The sequence below is a fragment of the Muntiacus reevesi genome, chromosome 8 (genome assembly GCF_963930625.1).
Source record: "Muntiacus reevesi chromosome 8, mMunRee1.1, whole genome shotgun sequence".
In the NCBI taxonomy this organism is placed as follows: Eukaryota; Metazoa; Chordata; class Mammalia; order Artiodactyla; family Cervidae; genus Muntiacus; species Muntiacus reevesi.
The window spans coordinates 45,212,726-45,235,019 of NC_089256.1; the positions used below are offsets into that span (position 1 = coordinate 45,212,726).

General features: G+C 45.8%; 1 protein-coding gene across 2 annotated transcripts in view; it reads right to left on the reverse strand.

Moving 5' to 3' along the window:
• The window catches only part of ILDR1 (immunoglobulin like domain containing receptor 1), a 33,774-nt gene that overhangs the window by 1,702 nt on the left and 9,778 nt on the right, over positions 1-22,294 (reverse strand). The window contains exons 2-7 of one of the 2 annotated variants that reach the window (XM_065942668.1): positions 18,270-18,440; positions 16,823-16,972; positions 13,165-13,284; positions 12,743-12,889; positions 6,337-6,468; positions 5,327-6,118 (exon numbers count right to left, since the gene is read on the reverse strand). In XM_065942668.1, the coding sequence (XP_065798740.1) occupies positions 5,327-6,118; positions 6,337-6,468; positions 12,743-12,889; positions 13,165-13,284; positions 16,823-16,972; positions 18,270-18,440 (1,512 nt within the window). Of the gene's footprint in view, positions 1-5,285; positions 6,119-6,336; positions 6,469-12,742; positions 12,890-13,164; positions 13,285-16,822; positions 16,973-18,269; positions 18,441-22,294 lie in introns of both variants that reach the window. The other variant, XM_065942667.1, reaches the window with a different exon arrangement.

Genomic DNA, 22,294 nt, shown 5'->3' on the forward strand with positions numbered 1-22,294 from the left:
GTTCAGTGACTTTTCTTCAGAAGTTATTCCACTTGATCTTTTGGCATTTTCATCTTGTGCTATGAAGGCTTCAAAGAATATGGTTTTCATTTCTCATATTTCTCTATGTACTGGAGATTATTTTTACTCTAGTTTTGAATATCTACAGCTGTCATCAATGAATGTGACCTTTCTTGTTGGAATGGCAACGTATCTGTCTCAAAACACACTGTTCAAAATGTACATGTATGTACTACATTCATATTGCTTCAAAAATTTTGTATGTTTCCATTTTATCAAGAAAATAAGTTTCAGGGGGCATGGTTTCTAATCAAAATGATGTGGGATGGGAGAGAGTGGCCAAACTGGCAGAGTAGAAAGGCCCTGAGCTCACCTCTCATAAGCACACCAAAATTACAACTATTTCCAGAATAACCATCGATAAGAAAAAAAAAACTAAAAAAAAAGAAAGAAAAAAACCTGGAACCTATAAGAAAATATCTCCTGCAACCAAACACATAAAGAACTACAGTGAGACAGGTAGGAGGGGCAGATTTGCAATATCATCAAATCCCATACCCCCCAGGTGGGTGAACCACAAACTGGAGAATAGTTATATTGCAGAAGTTCTCCCACAGGAGTGAGTGTTCTGAGCCCCATGTCAGCTCCCCAGCCTGGGGATCAGGCATCAGGAAAATCAGCTACTATAGCATCTGAATATTTAATATTCTTAATAAATATTTTGTAAAAAGTTACGGTAAAGTTGTACCTGCTGAAAGCCTGAGGGCTTACCTGGTGGTCCAGTGGTTGAGAAGCCACCTGCCAATGCAGGGGATGTGGGTTCAATCCCTGGTCTGGGAAGATCCCACATGCCATGGGGCAAGTAAGCCACGATTCCTGAGCCTGTGTTCTAGAGCCCACGTGCTGCAAGTACTGAGCCCGTGTACCCTAGAGCTGGTGCTCCACAACAAGAGAAGCCACAAGAAGCCCAGGCACCACAATAGAGAGCAGCACCTGCTCACTGCAACTAGAGAAAGCCCAGCACAAGAACCTAGAGCCAGCATGGCCATAAATAAATCTTTTTTTAAGAAATCTTAAGAAAATAGTGATACATTTTATCAACCTGAGTAGAGAAACTTCTAGTTACATATAATTAAAGATCACCATCTAGTGGCCCAAATATATTATAACTTCTAAAATTAGCTCCAAGCTCCAATGACTTTAAAGGTTAGACGGTGTATTGAAAGCCTCCAGCCCCATCAAGGAGAGGAGCAAAGAATGAAATTTTGGCCCCATTAAAGGCATTCAAGGGGCTTTCCCTGGGAGCTCAGGAGTAAAGAACCCACCTGCTAATGTAGGAGACACAGATTCAATCCCTGGTTGAGGAAGATCCCCTGCAGAAGGAAATGGCAACCCATTCCAGTATGCTTGCCTGGGAAATCCCATGGATAAAAAAATGCCTAGTGGGTTATAGTCCATGGGGTCACAAAAGAGTCAGATACAACTTACTAAATAACAACAACAAAGGCATTCAAAATTCAAGTTATAAACAAAACACAGTGCCCTCCAAACCAATCACCCTTCCTAATCAAGCTTTGGTCCTGGGCCTCTGGTCATTCAGAATATGAGTGGACAGTTGAATGTGATAAATTGAAGTGATAACTCTTTTGGAGATAAGCTCAGAGAAATCCAAAATAAAGAAGGCCTTTAGAATTATTTTGAGTGACTTTTCCTCTCACAAGCAACTTTACAATTGAAAATCTGGTTTGCTTGTGATAGAATTATTGTGTGTACACCTTAATGAAAGGTGTACTATAAAGGAAGGTGTACTATAAAGGAAGCTATAATACTTTCAGAAAATAAGGAAGAAATAAAAGTCACAAGAAAACATTGCCCCACAGATTTTCTTCTAATTAGGCAGCATGAGTTATTGAAGAGCACAGGCTTGAGAGTTAGAGGACTTTGTTCAAACTTTGGTTTCACTCCCTCTTGGCTGTGTGACCTTGAGCATGTTACTTAGCCTCACTAAGCCTCACAGGGTGGTTCGAAGGATTAAGTAAATAAGACTTAGAAATGGCTTATCCCAATATCCAGAACAAAACTTGTACCCCCACTTTACCCTTCTTTCACTTACAAGAAACCATATAATTTAGGAGAAAATAAAGGAAAATTTAAATTTCTTCTTTAACTTAGAAGAAAATAGGATTTGGATTTGAAGCTGACTTTTAATTTTTTCTCTGTTACAGTGAAGATAAGAGACCATCTAGTAACCATATGACCAAAGTAACAGTGATTGTCTTAATTCTGATTGATTTTGTATTTTCCTTCAGGATGTAAGTTTCTTACTGGTAACATGGAAGAGTTGTATTCACTGTAAATGAACAGGGTGTTGAAAGGATTAAATGAAACACTGCATAAATGTGGATAGCTCAGTGCCACTTAGTAAGGATACTACTAAGTTTCAGCCTGTGGTCCTTCACTATCTTCCTCACAAATTACTCTTTCACCAAGGTTCTTCCCTAGAAAGACCAGCACTAATGTGCTCACAAGGTGGCTGTTACTTTGCACACACCATGCAGATGACCGATTTTAAAGCAAGGCACAGCAGAACCTGCAACTCTCATTTGGAAATGCATCAGTCAAAGTGCATGAGAGATTAAAATTCTTGTTCCTCTAATATCCATCTACTCTGAGAACCTCCCTCACAACCTGCTCTGTATCCCTTTATCTCAACAGAAACAAAACAGAAAAAGGATTTTGAATGAATAAAGAAATAGATTTTTGTGCGTAGCTTGTAAGTTGGTTCTGAAGGCAATTCATGAATATTTTTAAGCAACAACCAGCATAATTTGCAAAGAGACAACATAGAAGGAATACTATCATTGGGGAATATTAATTATGACTCTTTAAAGTCACATCTTACAGTGGCTGCTGCTGCTGCTGCTGCTAAGTCACTTCAGTCATGTCCAACTCTGCAACCGCGTAGACGGCAGCCCACCAGGCTCCGCCATCCCTGGGATTCTCCAGGCAAGAACCCTGGAGTGGGCTGCCATTTTCTTCTCCAATGCATGAAAATGAAAAGTGAAAGTGAAGTTGCTCAGTCGTGTACCACTCTTCGCAACCCCATGGACTGCAGTCTACCAGGCTCCTCCATCCATGGGATTTTCCAGGCAAGAGTACTGGAGTGGGTTGCCATTGCCTTCTCCAGATCTTACAGTGGAAAAGGGTCTATATTCAGAGGCATTAAAAAGCCTACTTCCCTTTGTGCCCCTTTCAGGCTCTGACATTGGCACCTTGCCTGTTCACAGAATCCTAAAGTTTTGACCCATATTTGGGATATCAGGTTTTTTTGTTTTGTTTTGGGTCTGTTTCTAAATCATTGTAATGATACTTTCCAGAGGGGTCTCAAAGGGCTGCATCCTCAAATACAACAGGCCCTTGCACACTGTCAGGCCCACTGTTCCTATTTGGGGAATGGAAATTGTTGCTGTTGAGCTATTTCAAATCCTGAAAGATGATGCTGTGAAAGTGCTGCACTCAATATGCCAGCAAATTTGGAAAACTCAGCAGTGGCCACAGGACTGGAAAAGGTCAGTTTTCATTCTAATCCCTAAGAAAGGCAATCCCAAAGAATGCTCAAACTACCACACAATTGCATCCAAATCACACACGCTAGTAAAGTAATGCTCAAAATTCTCCAAGCCAGGCTTCAGCAATACATGAACCGTGAACTTCCAGATGTTCAAGCTGGCTTTAGAAAAGGGAGAGGAACCAGAGATCAAATTGCCAACATCTGCTGGATCATCAAAAAGCAAGAGAGTTCCAGAAAAACATTTATTTCTGCTTTATTGACTATGCCAAAGCCTTTGACTGTGTGAATCACAATAAACTGGAAAATTCTGAAAAAGATGGGAATACCAGACCATCTGACCTGCCTCTTGAGAAACCTATATACAGGTCAGGAAGCAACAGTTAGAACTGGACATGGAACAACAGACTGGTTCCAAATAGGAAAAGGAGTACGTCAAGGCTGTATATTGTCACCCTGCTTATTTAACTTATATGCGGAGTACATCATGAGAAATGCTGGGCTGGAGGAAGCACAAGCTGGAATCAAGATTGCCGGGAGAAATATCAATAACCTCAGATATGCAGATGACACCACCTTATGGCAAAAAGTGAAGAGGAACTAAAAAGCCTCTTGATGAAAGTGAAAGAGGAGAGTGAAAAAGTTGGCTTGAAGCTCAACATTCAGAAAACTAAGATCATGGCATCCAGTCCCATCACTTCATGGCAAATAGATGGGGAAACATTGGAAACAGCGGCTGACTTTATTTTAGGGGGCTCCAAAATCACTGCAGATGGTGACTTCTGGAAAACGCTTACTCCTTGGAAGGAAAGTTATGACCAACCTAGATAGCATATTTAAAAGCAGAGACACTCCTTTGCCAACAAAGGTCTGTCTAGTCAAGGCTATGGTTTTTCCAGTGGTCATGTATGGATGTGAGAGTTGGACTGTGAAGAAAGCTGAGTGCCGAAAAATTGATGTTTTTGAACTGTGGTGTGTTGGAGAAGACTCTTGAGAGTCGCTTGGACTGCAAGGAGATCCAATCAGTCCATCCTAAAGGAGATCAGTCCTGGGTGTTCATTGGAAGGACTGATGCTGAAGCTGAAACTCCAATACTTTGGCCACCTGATGCGAAGAGTTGACTCATTGGAAAAGACCCTGATGCTGGGAGGGATTGGGGGCAGTAGAAGAAGGGGACGACAGAGGATGAGATGGCTGGATGGCATCACCGACTCGATGGACATGAGTTTGAGTAAACTCCGGGAGTTGGTGATGGACAGGGGGGGCTGGCATGCTGCGATTCATGGGGTCACAAAGAGTCGGACACAACTGAGTGAACTGAACTGAACTGAAAGCAAGGCAGCTATGACAGGAAGTAAAGATTTAGCCTAAAGGCCTGCCCTGGAGTCCTAGCCCCACCACTCACAATGTACTTAATTCTTTGAGCCTGGTTTCCTCACCTGTGAAATGGGGGGACCCTGCCCGGCTGGCCTCAGGGAACTGTGATGAGGTGTGGAACCAGGCTGGTGGCGAGAAGCCCCTCCTGAAGCATCAAGCTTGCCCTGAGCGCTCATAGTTCCTTCCAACTCTACAAGAGGTGTCTCAGGGAGCCCAGAGGGCAAGCGGAGCAAAACAGGGACCGGGGCCCTCCACAGAGGAATATGAGGTGGCCTGTGTCAGCCTGGATAAGAGTCCTTACTGCCCACTCCCGACCCTTAGCAGGAAGCCCCAGGCTCACCAAGCGCCTCTTCACACTCCCTTTTTTCTTGCCATTCTTGCCTGAGCTGACATCCAGCGAGCGGTAGCTGGGTGGCTTCTCCTCAGGCCAGTTTGGGGAGCATGAGCGATGATGACGGCGGGTCCCCCAACTCTGGGGCTGCCTCTCCTTCTCCTCGGAGCTCCAGGAACTGAGGCCAGAGGCCAGCGGAGGGGAGTAGCTGCGAGGCCTGCGCCTCCGGTGCCCCTGAGCGCTTTCCTTGGGGCTGGGCCTGCGAGGATCTCTCTCTGGGTAGCGGCTCTGGAGAGGGGGGCGGTGGGGCTGCCAGTGGGCCTCACTGGATGAGGGGCCATCGCCGTCGCTGAGGCTGTCCCTGTCCGACCAGGGCCTGGGTGACCAGCGACGCCTGGAGCCACGGTGCCTCCCACGCCGCAGTCGGTCCAGCTCCCTTTGCTCCAACTCCCAGCACTGAGCCTCAGGATCCCGGAGCTCCTGGTGGAAATCAGAGTAGCGGTGCTGCCTTCTCCCCTCCCTCAGATCCCAGGGTCTGGGGGGAGATGGCGGTGTGGGGAGCCACTGCTGGCGGGAGGAGCTGCTGGTCCTCCGCGAAGCTGGCAGGTCTCTGACCAGGGGAGGCAGGTGGATAACTCTACGTTCCACAACCTCAGAGCCCAGGGAGGACAGGATGCTGCAGGGGTGGCCAGATATGGCCTGGAGGTCAGGCGGCAGAGGCTGGGCTGGGTTGAGGTTCCGCAGCTCCTTCTCCAAATACTCTAGGACACCACTGGGGATGGGAGGGTGAGCAATTGCCTGGGTCACTGGCACCTCGGGGAGGCTGGATCGCAGGGACAAATCTGAATGAAAATAAGAACAAGAACATGCAGAACTGCTCGCCCAAAACACACTCCTCAGAATCAGGGTCCTCAAGTGCCGCCTTAGTTAGCATGAATCTACACCTTCCCGTCCTCCATCACAAAGATGCCCACTATTTGGTCATGAAGGCCCCAGTGCAGCCCATGCTCCTACCCTTGCCCTTTACCCTCTCCCACCCCAAATCTCTGGCAGGGTTTACCTCGCTGCAGCAGTGGGTTCACTGGATAAGAAGAAAACTGGGAGCTCCTGTCCGCCCCCCAGTACAGGGGTTTTTCCATCATCTGAGAGCCTAGGGCCTGAGCCTGCTTCATGTAGCGGTGTCGGGCTAGGGCTGCAGAGGAAAAGGGAGAAACGCAGACCCTGAGCCAGGGCAAGGCCCACACGTTCCACTTCACTTCTCTCCACCCGGCATCCTTGCCAAGAGGCCACTTTCTCTCCTTGAAATTTACTGTGTCCTTTCTTATATGGGTGGAAGAGTTAAGGGAAGTAGTGAATCCACTGTTCCTCTGTCAAAACGCTGGGAATAAATTCCCTGGCAAGACTGCAGTTCTTGCACCCTAGGAAATATCCTCCTGAAACTTGACTTCCTAGTCTTGAAATCATTCCATTGTCATGCCAATTTCCAAGGTCACCTAAAATGTATAGGTAGAAATGTAGATCTTAGCAGGCAGTGAAATCTCAGGTTATAGGCCAGACATAGAAGGCACAAATGCAAAGGGCTTACAGGAGGCGGTGAGTCAGGGGCTTCTTGGGAGGATCACCTGCTCAGAGTGGAAAGAAAGGACACAGATGCTGAGGTCAATGGGCAGAATTACTGGTAAAGGGAAAGGGACTGATGAATGTTTCCAGCTGGTAATGCCAGCCCTGGGTGGGAGAAAACCACGGGGAAGAAGGCAGAGAATGCAAAAAGCTGAAGTAGATCCTTTCCACGCTTCTCCTCACTTTATTAAATGTTGGGGTTTTCCCTAAGTAGGGGGAATCTCTAATGGGTGGGGTAGAGGCAGAGAAGAGAGAAGGGAAATACCATTTCCTTTCAGGGCAAAGAAAATAGTATAAAAAAAGCAGCCCAAGAGTCCATAGAAATGTTTCTCCAGTCCCCTCTGCAGCTGATCTGAAGCACACAACCCACAGCACATACAAATTAAAAACAAATGCATTTAGTTGTTTTGCTCATGTGTTTCTATTTTGTGACTGAGTGCACATGTCTCCCAAGGTCCCTGTGTATACATGCATGTAAAACAGTCCTATGTCTATCCACTTGTGTGCTTAAGTGCAGGAAGTGCCTTCTTTAGGCCCCCAGCATGGGACTCTCATCTCTTCCTGGGTTCCCCAACCCTCTGAATGCCCCTAAGCCACAGAGCTCTGCCAGAGCTTCCTCTTACTGCAGTAGAAGGAGGCCAAAGGCAGTCATTCTGGACCCAGCATAGGGTGGGGGATTTGCTGAGGCCAGCAGCTAAGGGTCATCTGGAAGGCTATCCAATGGCTCCAGTATAAAACCAACTTCCAACACAAGAAGAAGTGGTTGTAGCTGAGCCCCAGGCCTGTTTGGAGCTCCGGCCCTGATGGTGAGTCACAGCCCTGCCTGGAGGAAGTCAGATGCAAACTTAGAGCAGCTCGCCCATCTGCTACACCTTCATGCCTAAGGACAGCACACCAGACCCTCTGAAGACAAGTTCAACTACTCAGCACTTTCCTCTCCCTCTTGCTAACATGTGCCTCCCCCAATTCTGTATAACATGCCACCTTCAGCACATACAATGCCCTCCTTAATATGGGCCAGTCACTTTACATGAGTTAACTAATCCTCAGAGAAATCTCTTAAATGTGAGCATCAGATGAGAAAGTTAGAGAAGTTACCTCCCCAGTCCAATGTTCCACAGCTGGTGACCGACCAGTAGAGGCAGTGTGTGACCCTATGTCTGTCTGTCAAGCCTCTACTCTTTCTGCCAAACCGCAGAGTCCCCAGACTCCTTTATGTGATAAAGAAAAAACAAAAAACCAAAAAAACCAAAAAACCCTTTCCCAGCAGTACCTTCTCACATTATTTTTTTCTCCTCAGCACTACACCTTTCAAAACTCACTCCAGACTAATCTCTGCTTCCAGGGCCTCAGGACATCTGATCCTATTGGGAACAACCTTCACTGCCCCCTACCCCTCTTAACTGAATCTTGATCTCCTCCCCATGATACTGTTCCCCCTTTGGGCCACTTCCTTTTTCAGCTCCTCCCATTCAATAGGAGGGAAAAGGAAAGTTGGGCTTCCCTTCTTGCTCTCCAAATGACTTCTTAATTAATGGGACTCTTGCAGGGCTTCCCTGGTGGCTCAGAGGTTAAAGTGTCTGCCTCCAATGCGGGAGACCTGGGTTAGATTCCTGGGTTGGGAAGATCCCCTGGAGAAGGAAATGGTAACCCACTCCAGGATTCTTGCCTGGAGAATCCCAAGGATGGAGGAGCCTGGTAGGCTACAGTCCACGGGGTCGCAAAGAGTCGAACACGACTGAGCGACTTCACTTTCACTTTCTTGCAGAGATGACTTCCTAGAGACTTTTCTGGATCTTGCATCAGGCATCCTGTCAAATCTTCATACGTTCCCAAGATTAACCTACCTGCTTCCTTCTTAACTGCCACCACCTCTTTCTAGGGTCCCTCCCTTCCCTAACGCACTGGAGTGAAAAAATACAGTCTCTGAGCTTCTACCTTGCCCTCCTGTCCCTAAAAAATAGCTCGATGGGGAAGTCTAGACTATCAGGCTTTCTGTTGCTCACCTAATGGGGAATCAAGCAATAAAATGAGAAACATGGAGAAATTAACAAAGCCTTAAATGACTCCTAATAAGTTATCTCTGAACCTTTTACAGTGGTGTAAAATCTGTCTTGGTCACCTTTAATGAGATAGCTAAACATACAGCCCCTGGATCCCACTCCCATACTGGCCTTCAATCAAATACAAGGTGAGAAAATCCATGTTTCAACAAGCTCCCTGACTTTAAGGCAGGAGTTGGAGTTGACTATTATTGATTCTCAACAACTCTCAACAACGTTCTGAGAATTATGGTCCTCAGGGATAGGTTTCCTTAAATACAGGCTTTAAGAATCACAGGGACTTCAACTGGAATCCCAGCATATATTAGCTGTGTAATTTTGATTGAGTCTCCACAGTATGTTAGCTCAACCTCCTCATTTCTGAGCTGGGGATAATAAGTAGTGAAGTGAAAGTGTTAGCCACTCAGTCGTGTCTGACTGATTTGCGACCCCATGGACTGTAGCCTGATAGGCAACTCTGTCCAGGGAATTCTCCAGACAAGAATACTAGAGTGGGTTGCCATTTCCTCCTCCAGGGGATCTTCCTGACCCAGTGATCGAACCCAGGTCTCCTGCATTGCAGGCAGATTCTTTACTATCTGAGCCACCGGGGAAGCCCCAGGGATAATAATACCTATGTCATAAAGTTGTTGCAGTTAAATGAGGTAATACATATGAAATGTCTAATACTGGCAAATATTCAATGGGTGGTGGCTCATGTTGTTACAATAAATGGTTAATATAAGTCACTACTTTCACCTTAGATCCCATAGAAGGCAAAAAGAACACATTTGGAGACTACACCATCAAAAAACATATTCATTTTCATTTCTGAGGAAAACCCAGGGCATGTGCTTTAAGATGACCCTTTGTGACAGAAATAATGCTCAACACCTCCCTTCCACCAGAGACCCGCAGCCAGCATGGGTGATTGTGAAACACCCATGGTGCCTGAATCACCCTGAGGACCTCCAACTTCTTTCCATTCCTTACCACCCCCTCTCCACTCTTACAGAGTGTTCTTCACCCTCCCTGACCCATAGGTCACACAGTCCTTTTTCTTTTTTATACATACTGGCAGTATACATAGCATACTGATTTGACTGGCAGTCCTTTCAGGGACATCCTCAGAAGCATCCTAGAATCTCACACCCCTTGAAGCCTTGCCATTTCAGCTTTCAGGAATCAGCAGTCCATGCTTCCTGGGCCCACAATGGCTCCACTGTCAGGCAACCAACTGCAAATAGCCCTTTTTCCAACATGCTTAGATCTCCTTGACTGATCCAGCAACCCTGCTTCCCTCCTCCAGAGCGGCAGTTTAAACCTTCCCCACTTCTCATGTCTTCCCCTCCGTATGAACTTTCAGCTGATGACATGTCTTTGTTAAGGAAGAGGAACCAGTCCTGGACATGGAATCAAGAGACCTAGGTCTAGTCCAAGGCTTACCACTAACAATCTGTGTGTAATTGTGGAAATCTCTGTCTAGGCCCCACTTCCCTCAGCTGAAGTGGGGTTACTAAACTTTGGTGTCATTTTTGTTTTTCTCCTCCCTGGTCCTCTATTAACTCTCCCTGGAAAGTGGGAGCAGATTTTGGGGGTGGGCTGTGGTCACAGAAGCTCAAGAATTACTAACATTGTTCTTGAAGCTGCCTTTTGTGTCTAGAATTTTGATTTGCTGAAATCGAGACAGGCTGGTGTCAACTCACTCCCCCAGCTTCTTCCCTTACACTTTAATCATATTCCTTGTGTTAACAACTTCCTCTCTCTTCAGAGGGCAGGCTTCCTTTTCCTTCCCTCTCTAAAGGTAGTTCTTTCATTGTTAGCCTGATGTCACTCCCACTGACTCCATCCCTCCTCAGTCACTGCCTCACTTTGCAATGCTTCCTTTCTCTTTCTTTCTACTGGCCTTGGTTCTCCAAGTATGCTTAGGGTTAGCTTATTTAAAAAAAAAAAAAAAATCGACAATCACATCCACTCTCTTCCCCATCCAAGAGTTTAACTTGACAAGTCCTGCCCCCTCCATGTAATCTCCTCTTGTCACCAAATTTCTCAGGACAGACTCCCCAGGTGACTCACTTTGAAAGTGACCTCATCTGCTCAGGTTCAAGGATCTTTCTTTGTGGCCCACATTTCCTTATCTCACCAGTTCTTCTAAATGAAATCTAACCACTTGGGAGAAACCACTTTCTCCCAGAACCTGTTAATCAGCTTACGGACAGTGGACACATTTATCGCTGGTGCTGACTGTGTCCCTAGCCCCTGCCTGTTTTGAGTGCCCCACAGACAGGGATTCCGAGAAAGTATCCTGGGAGAGTTTCTCTCATCTCAATCTTCATATTACAGCACCCGGGGGCAGTGACTCTTACATGACCTCCTTCCCAGAGGAGGGATAGAAAGGCAAGGAGCTCCATGGCCCAATATCAAGTTCTCTGCTATTTCTCCTCTCTTGAAGGAGCTTATTGGCATCTCAGCCAATCCCATAGCGATCTACAGAGACAGGTTATGGCAGCCTCTGTTGTGGGAAATTCACGTACTGTAAGTCAGATGAGTATTAATGCAACACCGTATTGTTTCTGCTATTTACCTTGTGTGACTCCTCTGACCTTCAGTCTCCTCGTTGTTAAATAACAATGATAACTGCCTTCTAGGGTTGTGAGGATTCAAAGGGGAAATATATGCAAAGGCCCCACACACCAGACATCCAATAAAAGTTAGTTCTCTTTTCCTGTAAGACAGCAACCTCAGAACACAGGCCTGAAAGCAGACTCAGACCATTGACCTTCTTGACATTATAGATTAGGTTTTGTTTCTATCTTAAGAGCCAATTTCTGGGTTTCTTTTAATATCCTTCAAATGGACCAAAATGATAACAGTGGTTATATCTGGGTGCTCAAATAAGTTTTTTTATTTTCCTGAATTTCTCAAATTTTCTACAAGGTAATACTTTACTTATACCACCAGGAAAAGGAAATGCTACTTTAAAAACACAAAAGAAAATCCTTCCTTTAAAGCTGCTGATTCTGGCTCCATCCATTCAGTAAAAAAAGATCTTTGAAGAATAATCTTTCTTCTTTTGTCTTCACCAAATGTTTTAGGGCATGTCATAATTCTGTTTTATTAACAAAAGGCCAAATTCAAGCCAAAGAAAGATCACTATTAGAGCAAGATCTTCTGCCTTCTCTTTGCTTTGTCTAAAACAGAGACTCTCAAAGTGTGGCCCCTAGACCAGCAGTGTGAACTTTTGACCTGTGAACTCCTGAGAAATAAAAATCCTCAGGCCCACCCAAGACCAATTAAATCAGAAACTCCGAAGATAGAGCCGGCAACCAAGTTTTAACAAGCCCTCCAGGAGATTCTTAAGTTTGAGGACCCCTGCTCCAACACCTCTCTCTCCTGATCTGTTCTTTTCAAGTCACCTCTAGGAAGTGGCCTTCTCTCTCACTGTTCCGTGCAAACCACTCCCTCCAGCCACCTCATGTCCAAGCAAGGTCAGAGTTGGAGGCAAATCCTGGAGCACAGGCCTATCAGGGCTGCTGAGGAAAGGACACCAGTGGACAGACCCATCTGAAGGGGGCCTTTGGCAGTCTAGAAGGTGAACAGGCATAAGTCTTCCCGCCTGGCTCTATGGCTTCCCTAAGCATCATTTTCTGAACTGAGGCCAAAGAAATCTGAGTCTGTGATGAGAAGGGCATGGAGAAGAACCTGAGAGGATGCGAGGTTTTGACGTGGTCACATGAAACTGATATGTCTGGGGCAGTAGGCTTCCGTACCGCCCCATCCCACCGCTCATCCGTCCCCTCTCACCTTCCTGGGGGCAGCAGCAGCGGTTGGGACAGCAGGGGCAGCGGAGGTAGCAGCAGCAGTACTGGGGACAGCACTGGCACCAGCACACTCCAATCAGCAGGAGCAGGAGGAGGGCTCCCAGGACGATGAAGATCACGGTCAGCCAGTCTGCAGGGGGGACGCCAGGCAAGGGTTGAACTAAATCTGCAGGGGCATGCTTTAGCTTGTAACATACTAAAGGTCTGATCTACACAGCTCTTGACTTATAGGTTAAGGTTGAGCAATATACATGCAAAATTAAAAATTTAGCTTTGGTAAGGTAACTTCAGAGGCTGGCTTTCAACCACAATAACCTAGGTTTGCTTGTGTCTGTTTTTTTTTTTTTCTGTATGTAAAACTGTCACACCGGGGGTGGCCAAATAGAAATCTCCAAGAGCACTTACGCAGGACGATGAGCTTCACTTCCTTATCTGGGTCTCCTGACGTGTCCCCTGGGGCCTCAATGGTGCAGTAATACACTCCATGGTCCCACCACATCACTTCATTAATCACCAGATCTGCTCCTGCAGTGAGGGAGGGAAAGGTGCCAGCAATGAAAGGAGAGGGCATGGGTTTCTGACTTCTGGCAGCTTCAGGTCCCCAACATTATACTTCCACATCCTAAAAGGGCCTTTCATAGTTAGAGAAAGGCCTCTATTCCTTCCTTTGAGATTCTCTTCTTTCTCTGAACAGTACAAAGGTGATAAAACTGACCAATTAGTGAGCTCTACCAGGTAACGTGAAAGGAGTTAGGATACATCACCCCACTTCCTTCCTTCCACAACTCTCTAAATGGGTGAGGGAGAGGTTACCAGCTACCTCCCAATGTCTATTCTCCCTTTCTCTCATGGTCATAGAATTTTTGGTCATGTATCAATACATAGCTATCCAGAATAAAGTCACTAATTGTCATCCTCTCTTACAGATGGACATGGACATATGACTCGTTCTGGTGGACAGAATATAAACAGAAGTGTCACATTATGGCTCTCAGGAACCTTCTTGAAAACAGTTTGGGAACGCCTTTGCTCTTTTCTTCTTCATTTCTTCCTCCACTCTATTATCTGGAAAGCAAATGTAATGGCTGCCATCTTGGACCGTGAGGAAAGAGATGACATTCTTAGCAGGAAGGAGCTTGGGTTCCTGAGGAATTAATGGAACAGAGCCACCACACTAGTTCTGGTCTGTCTAGCCCCAAATTTATACCTGTATGTGTGCATGCTCAGTTGCTCAGTCATGTCTGACTCTCTGTGATCCCACAGACTGTAGCCCATCAGGCTCCTCTGTCCATGGAATTTTCCAGGCAAGAATATTAGACTGGGTTGCCATTTCCTCTTCTAGGGGATCTTCCTGACCCAGGGACCAAACCTGAATCTCTGGCGTCTCCTACATTGGCAGGCAGGTTCTTTACCACTGAGCCACCAGGGAAGAAATTAACTTTTTATTGTTTACATCATTAATATTTTGGGCTTTTGCTTACTCGCAATCAAATTTAATCCTAATACAATGGGTAGGATTATTAGCTGCATACCAGATGAGGAAACTAAGACTAAAGGAAACTAGAACAGAGAGAGGTAACAGAGGTAGGTTCAAACTTAAGTCTTGCCTCAAAGCTGGTGCCCTCAACCACCAAGCTCTAATGTCTTTTCCAAACTGGGTAGGAAAATCCACAGCTTGGGTTCCTCACCAGCTGTGAACATACACTTCTGAATCTTGATGGGACAGTTGAGATGAACTTGAGGAATAAGTAAGGATGAAATGCCAATATTTTCAAAGTACGTGTTACTCAAGAAAAGAAAGAGTTTTTGTGAGCACCAAGTATCTACCCCATTACGATAGATGAAGGTTATGTTCACATTTAATAAAGGCAAATGTTCTCTAAAGACCTTCTGTGGGTCCAGCACTATGTCAGACTCTGTGGAAGATCAAACAAGACCTGTGCTATGTTTGTCCTAAAAGGGCTTAACGTCCAGTCAGAGACATCAGGGTAGCCCCCATGTCCAAGCTACTTCAGTCACACAAAGTACCAGAGGACACCTTCAAATTCTTAAAGACCTTAGTTATAGATTTGCTCCTGCTTACTTGGCAGTCATAGTTGCAATTCTTTTTTATCTGTTTGTCAAGAAATATTTATTGAGGAAATGAAACAAACATGCAAGGTCATGCACCACTGGAGCTAACTTTGACTTCTCTTTCCTTCTCTTTCTACGTCAATCCCTATGCTTTTTTTTCCTACTCATGATTTTCCAACCTGCTGCCTTTCCCAGAAACAAGCTTAAACCAGACTTGGAAAAATGGTGAAAGTGCTTTGGAGGAAATTCCCCCTCCAAGGTTAATGTGTATTATAAACCTCCCCCAATTTTACTAGAGATGAAGATTATTTCAGGGATGTCAGAATAATGAGGACATTCAGATATGTTAATATTTCAAATGATCCAAGAACTGATTTGACAGGGTCTTCTCAAATGATGCAAACACAGGCATAAAAATTTCAGAAAACAAGGGCTCCAAGAAATCACAACAATCCTGGAGATAGAAATTAAAACCAAGGTGAAATACCACCTTCCCATGGGAATAAGGAGGCGGACTTTGACCCAAAGGTGGTTGGGAGTAGGCGTAGTAGACAGTGTTATTCATTTAAAAAGAAAAAGAAAAAGACAGAAAATCAGACACTATCATCTATGGGGACTTTCGTCCTTCAAAAACTGTAAAGGAGACTTTAAACTTTGGGGTCATATCAGAGTTAAGTTTCTGGGCTCTGGAAAAAGTAGTCACCCTGAACCTCTGAGGATGCACCTAGAAACTGGAAAAGGACAGATGTTCCCTAAGGTTGAACTCTCAAGGGCTGACTTGGGAAGGTCAGAGGTTGAATATAAACAGATTAGATTTACATATTGCAGCCAAAGTATTATATACAAAGTTGGAAGCAATTTTTAAACTAGGTTGATCTACCTACAAACAGTCATAGAATATTTACTGATTTCTTCACATTGTTGCTATGGGTACCCTGAGTAGTCTGCTAGTGTATTCTCCCACTTTTTTCCCCCCACTTTTAACCAGTCAATATTTATTTAACACTATACATAAAGCTCATTGAAATAGGCTCTGAATTCTGTGCCAATAATCCATTGGATATGGAATCCATTCCCCCCAGGAATGTGGGGCGCTGATCCTTCATTCACAGGTGTGCTGAGTGGTCATAACTAAAGTTCACTGCACACTTATGTGGTTTGCTAAGTGCTTTATACATATCATCTCACTTAATCCTGACAACTCTCCACAAGACAAGTACTACGGCAAGTCCCACCTTACAGAAATTGAGGCTTAAAACATGAAAGGGACTTGCCCGAGTTCACAACCCCTGTGAGTACAGAACAGGGACCTACACCTGAGTCTGACACCTGAGTCTACTCCTTGTACTCCCACAAAGAATGCATATGCTTCAGACATAGCTTTCAGATGTCATATTTGATGTTTACTTCAGTGTGGGGAGACAGAGACCATCATGCCCATCTTTCAAATTTGATAACAGAGGCCAGAGAAAAAGAATACGTCACTAAGCAAGGGGGTGGAAGTATGGAATCACCACCCCGTCTTTTGATTCTACACCCAGTGCTCTTTCCTCTACCAGTGGAGGGCAAGGGTCCCATAAGTGGCCATCTACTTAAAAACCCCCACTCCATAGATTTGGGAAACAGGGGTAGCCAGAGGGGAACTCAGGCATCTGGGGTTCGAGCAGGCCTCGAGAGAACTTTGTGGAAGGAATCAAGGGAGCCTGAGCCACACGTTAGCCATGAATCTCAGGACAGTGAAGGAAAACACCCACTCCCAGACCTTTAGCCAAAGCTGTAGGCTGTCCCCTTGTCTGAGCCCAACTTCCAGGGCAGTGACTTCAGATGGGGCAGCACATTCTGTGCATTTGGCACTTTCCTCAAAAAATGAAAGTGACCAAGTAGACCATCAAGCAACAGAAGAAAAGGGAAATCCCCCAATGACTCAGCCCGCTGGGCCTGGTGTCTACACAGCTCTCCACCCCCCGCCCCCAGCTGCCTCCGAACTCACGATTCTGGATGGTGATCTTGCGCTGCCGGTAATCCACCCCCAGCACAGGTTCACTCTGCCCCCGCCGCTGGGCCACGATGCGAACCTCCCGCTGGCTGTCATTGCAGTCATTGGACGGGTCCTGGCCCAGGGACAAAGCCGCCTGGTATGCTGGAGAAAGAAGACACGGGCAAGTCACACAGCAGTGGGGAATTCCCATCAAGAAAGGTGCCCTCAGTGGTCCCTGGAGCAGTGAAGGTTCTCAGAGTTTCCTGAGTCTCTGCATCTCCTAGGCATCTTCTCAAAGATGGGGATCTGAGAGTCTACGTTTCTAAGGAGCTCCCAGGTGAAACCATTACTCACACATTGAGCAGCAAGACTCCAGACCCCTCTATTGGGCCAAAATTTCCAAATCCTGAACTGCATCACCATCTCCCATCCAAATGTCCCCTACCTCATTTTCAAAGTGATTCCAGAATCTGCTTCCAAATGGTTCATCTAACCTGCCCTCTCAATAACAGTTTTGAGAGCTGTTAAATCTGCTGATGATAAATGCCTTCTACCTGGTCCCTCCTACCTTCCCACTTAATGCAGGCATTTTAAAAGTAGCCCCCAGGAAACAATGCCTCAATTTAGAAAGGGGGTGTTCTGGGAACAAGGTGAGGCTCTGTGGGTGGCTCAGTAAGTTAGGTTTTGGAGCTCATCTTGTAAGATACTAGTTGGGGCTAAAAATGGTAAAGCTGATGCCTCCCCCTCCTCTGCCTCATCTTGGGAAGCTCAGGGTGAACAGGGTCTACTATTTCTAAAAGTCAATTGTGCCAAGCTGGTGGTGGGGGTCTGGGTTCTTCTGTTTCTTGAGAGAGGCAGAGGTGGGCAGTGAGAGAAGGACTTAGGTTCAAGACAGCAAGACTGACATGAGTGGGGCAGTTGTTACCAAGAGGGAAGACTTGGCTAAGTGTAGGGGAGAGCAGCGCAGCATTCAGAGATGCCCAACAATGAGCAGGCTACCTGTGGCCAGTGCGCTCCCAGTCTCCGAGAGAGGCATGACTGTCCACAGGAAGGCTGGTCCTAGAGGGGGATGTGGCAGTGGGCGGGAGGCTCACAAATGACCGTTCCTCATTCATCCTGTGACTGGTGGGTGGGGTGGGGGATATGAGTGCAACCAGGCATTAACTAGGATGCAGGACTTGCTTTTTACTTGATGTCTAAGCTGCCTTTGTTCCTTTTAGAACAAAGCGGAACAGAAATTTTAAAATAAATTAATGGTATGTGACCCTGAATAAGTTATGTCATCTGCTTGGCCTCAGCTTATATATCTATAAAACGAGGGAACTGCAATAAGCAATCTTTCTGGCTTCTTCTCACTATAAGGATTTGTGATCCTAAATAATTCCTACACCCTAACGGCAGTACTTCACAGAGGGGCCTTGGGAGAGTGGGGGGCAAGAGTGGGGAGGAGGGCACTCACATGCAGAGTAGTAGTCAAAGATGGGGTCTTTGCAGAAGGACTTGAAGCGCCACGTCACCACCACATCCTGGAGCTGGGCAGAGGTGGTGTAGTCACATTTGAGGATGACCGAGGCAAACAGGGTAACATAGCGCTCTGTGTGCTGGACCGTCACCAGCAAGGACAGGCAGCCTGCAGCCAAGAGCAGAAGACAATGCTGAAGGCAGACCCGGACTCTAAGGGGTGACTTCCTTCTATTCATGGGGCAAGAAAAGCAATGCTCATAAGCCAACACATTGCCTGGCTGGTTAGGAGCAGCTCACAAGCAATCGTCTTACTCAGCCTGGGCGGGGTTGGGGTGGATACTGCACAGACACCCTGGAGGAGATGGAGGGAAAAAAGAGGAAGAACCATGACTCCCAAGTTGGTCACAGTCCACAGAGAGTGATGACACATCCAACAATGATAAAGAAACGATATTAAAAGAAGGCCATAAAAGAAAGACTTTGCTAGTGTAAATATTTTTTCATGTCACTTCTCTTTTCAAAATGTTTTCCCATTTCCCTAAGGATAAAGTTCAACCTCTGTACCCTAGCCTAGGAGACCAGTCAGGTCTGCTTTCAGTCTTTCTCTGGGGCCTCATCTCCCTTCATTCCCCACCCTGACAGAGGGCTTTGGGCACTCTAGACTTGCCTCTATCCTTCTCGTGCGAGGATCGATGTCTTCCCCAGGTCATCCCAGGTGTACATCTCTTGGCTGGAGCACTCTTCCATATCACCAGTTGCCACGCCACTCCCTTCACCAGGCTAAGCAAGATTTATTTCTTAGATTTTCAGCTGCACCCTTGCCTCCTCTGACTGCAAGTCTGGAAGGGGCTTCCTCTGTTTTCCGAAAGTGCCATGTCCTACCTCTGGCAGCACTTTTCACACTTCTTGGGGATGGACTGGGTACTGCAGGCTTGGAAAAGGCCTACTGGGCTTGCTTCTGGTTCACTGTTCAAACACAAGAGCCTCATACTGGCACCTGTCACCTCCTTAAAAAGTGAAGTCACTCAGTCATGTCCAACTCTATGCAACCCCATGGACTGTAGCCTGCCAGGCTCCTCTGTCCATGGAATTCTCCAGGCCAGAATACTGCAGTGGGTGCCCTTCTCCAGGGGATCTGCCCAACCCAGGGATCAAACCCAGAAATCCCACGTTGCAGGCAGATTCTTTTTTCTGAGCCACCAGGAAGCCCTCAGCACCCAACAAATGTATGTTGAATACATGATGGAATGAATGACAGTGAAAATTGGCAGTACAACTGATCCAACATAAGCACAAAACAAATTTTTTAAAAAATGATCAGACTGACAATTTTTTTCACAAAAAATTTGAAGGAACTAACAATTTTACTTTTAAAAACGTTCTCCCCTTACTTCCCAAATCTATAGATGTACTTAAAGCTCCAAGTCTGTGTTGATGAGGAAGCAGGTGGCACAGAAATGTCAGGTGGGACTTTGACACGATCAGAGGCCCACACATAACCAGCATCTTCAGATGTTACTATCTCAACATGGATTCTAGGCCCAGTTATAGGGGCCTTCTTATAGCAGGTTTAATGTGGAGAAATAGTACTCAAACTTAAGCATACATCACCAGGAGGACTTGTGACAGCCCAGAAAATTGTCAGCAGAGTTTCTAATTCAGTAGGACTTGGGTGGGACCCAAGAACTTATATCTAATAAATTTCCAGGAGATACTGATACTACTTCTTTGGGCACTGTACTTTGAGGACCACTGGTATAGACTAGCTAAACTAAACCCAGGCTTTGAATTCAGATACAGCTGGGTTCAAATCAAACAGTACTACTCATTTGGACATTGGAGAAGTTATTTACTCTCTCTGAGCTTGTGTTTCCTCAGCTATGAATGGAGATTGTATCAGTACTAACCTCATCAGGTCCTTGCAAGAACGCAGTGAAATAATCCACACTTCTGGCACCTGCCATGGTAACTGGCAAGGTGCTTGCATATATGCTGCCATGTTGGTGACAGTATGAGTCTTCTTCCTTTTTCCCCTTATTCTGAGAGCCATGGAGAAAGGAATTCAAGTTAGAAGTCTCTCCAGTACAGTTCTCAAGTGGAGCTGTGTTCATGTTGACTGAGTTACTCCCACAAACAAAACAGTCACCCCCTACCTTTCAGAGCCGCTGGGTGGGCCTGGCTCAATGGCCAGAGCCATGAGCATGGTGCTGGGTCCTGCCTCACCTTCTAGACACAATCCTCCTAAAACAGGACACCATGGTTTATGATGGGATCAGCATCCACTTTTCTCATGTCCACAGAGAGACAGCAAGATGCTGCGCAGCTTGGGACAGACTCTGGTCCCCAGAAATGACCTGAGCCCTCTCCAGGGCTGAGCTGTAATGAGGATGTGCCAGTGACAACCATGCTAGAGAGGGTCTGCAGAAGTGTGGGGGGAGACCTGTGGGTGGGGGAACCATCACAGAAGGAAGAGAGAGTTAAGCTAGATTCTAAAACCAAGGTAGGATTAAGATGATATGTAAAAACAGGAAGAGGGCAGAGAGACTCATTGTGTCAGGATGGAAGAAAGGAGTGAGCAAAGGCCCTTATCATAAAGAGGCCGTTCCTTGGGGAATCTGAAGGAACCAGTCCAGCTGGGGCCTCTGACTTTACAGGAGACAGATGATAAATAAGGTGAGATGATGGTGAGGAGTGGGAGTAGGCAAATGGGGTGGTGTGTAAATTGCACTCCAGAATCTGTTTCTAGTTAATGGATAATCACTGAAGGTTTTTCTGAAGAAGAAGAATAAGGTGAAAGTGGTGTTTTTAGGAAGATGGATGACTTCCTTATTTAGCTGTAAATGGAAAAAGAACATCATTTTGAAAATAAGCCTTGAGGAGTTTGCGTGGGGCGGGGAATAGTTGCTGTCTCTACTAGCTGTAGGATTCCTGGAAGTCAGTCCAATAAGAATCAAGAGCTAATGACTAGTATCTGAAGCTTAACATGGATTATTTCATAATCTGATTTCTTTACTTTTGCTTCTCTACCTTCACCACCTCTTTTTTCCCAGAACTGACCTGGATTAAACCTTGGAGCTTTTACCCAACACAGCTTTAACTGAACAGCAGAAGCAGCTGCAGTAAGATCTGACAACAAATAGGATGACATTGTCAACATTAGCTTATTTTGATCAGTAACATGCATTGATTGAAATAGAAAAACACTGATTGGCAATCTAAACAAAATCCCAGACTCACAAAGCACTTTCAAATATTTCCTTCTACTCACTGTCTTTATGAGCCCTGGGGAGAAACAAGCTGTGCCACTGCATACACAGCAAACCTGAGAATGGACAAGGCAAGTGGCTTGTCTGTGGTCACTCATTTTCTAAGGCAGTTGGAACCAAGATTCTGCCCTGAGCAGAATCGGGCTATTCTTTACATAGAGGAAGATGTTGGTATTCAATAGCTTGCAAATAATCAGAGTATGGGGCCAAGTTACACAGGCAATAATTAATATACTACAGGCAATAGTTACTCTAATACCATCATTAGTAAACTACGCGTTCTTGATTTTGTCGAATGGTAATCTGATACAAATGACAGTTTATTCAAAGGACTCCAGTCAACATTATTTGTATAGAGGTGGAATATATGCGGGCGGTGGGGGGTGGATAGTACAGGTGTGCCAGGAGTCAGAGACAAGTATTTGGCTGGAGCCAGAAATTACTCTGGGGTAACTTTGAAGATGGCTGAATCTGACACCGAGGCAGAAAAATGGGGACAAGCATGATCACCTTCATTACCAAATGCTCACTCAGCTTCTCTTCCATGAATGCCCTTATTGTGGACAAACCACACATGGGGTGACATGACTCACCTTTACCAACGTCAGAACCGGCTTTGCTGCTCTTTTATCCTTTCTTTAATTTCATCCCTTAAGTAAATTTCAAGCCTTGAATTATGCCAGGTTGCCATGTATTTGACCATATTGCGCTCACTCACACTCCCTCCAGGGGTCTGTTAGCCCCACAGCACCCT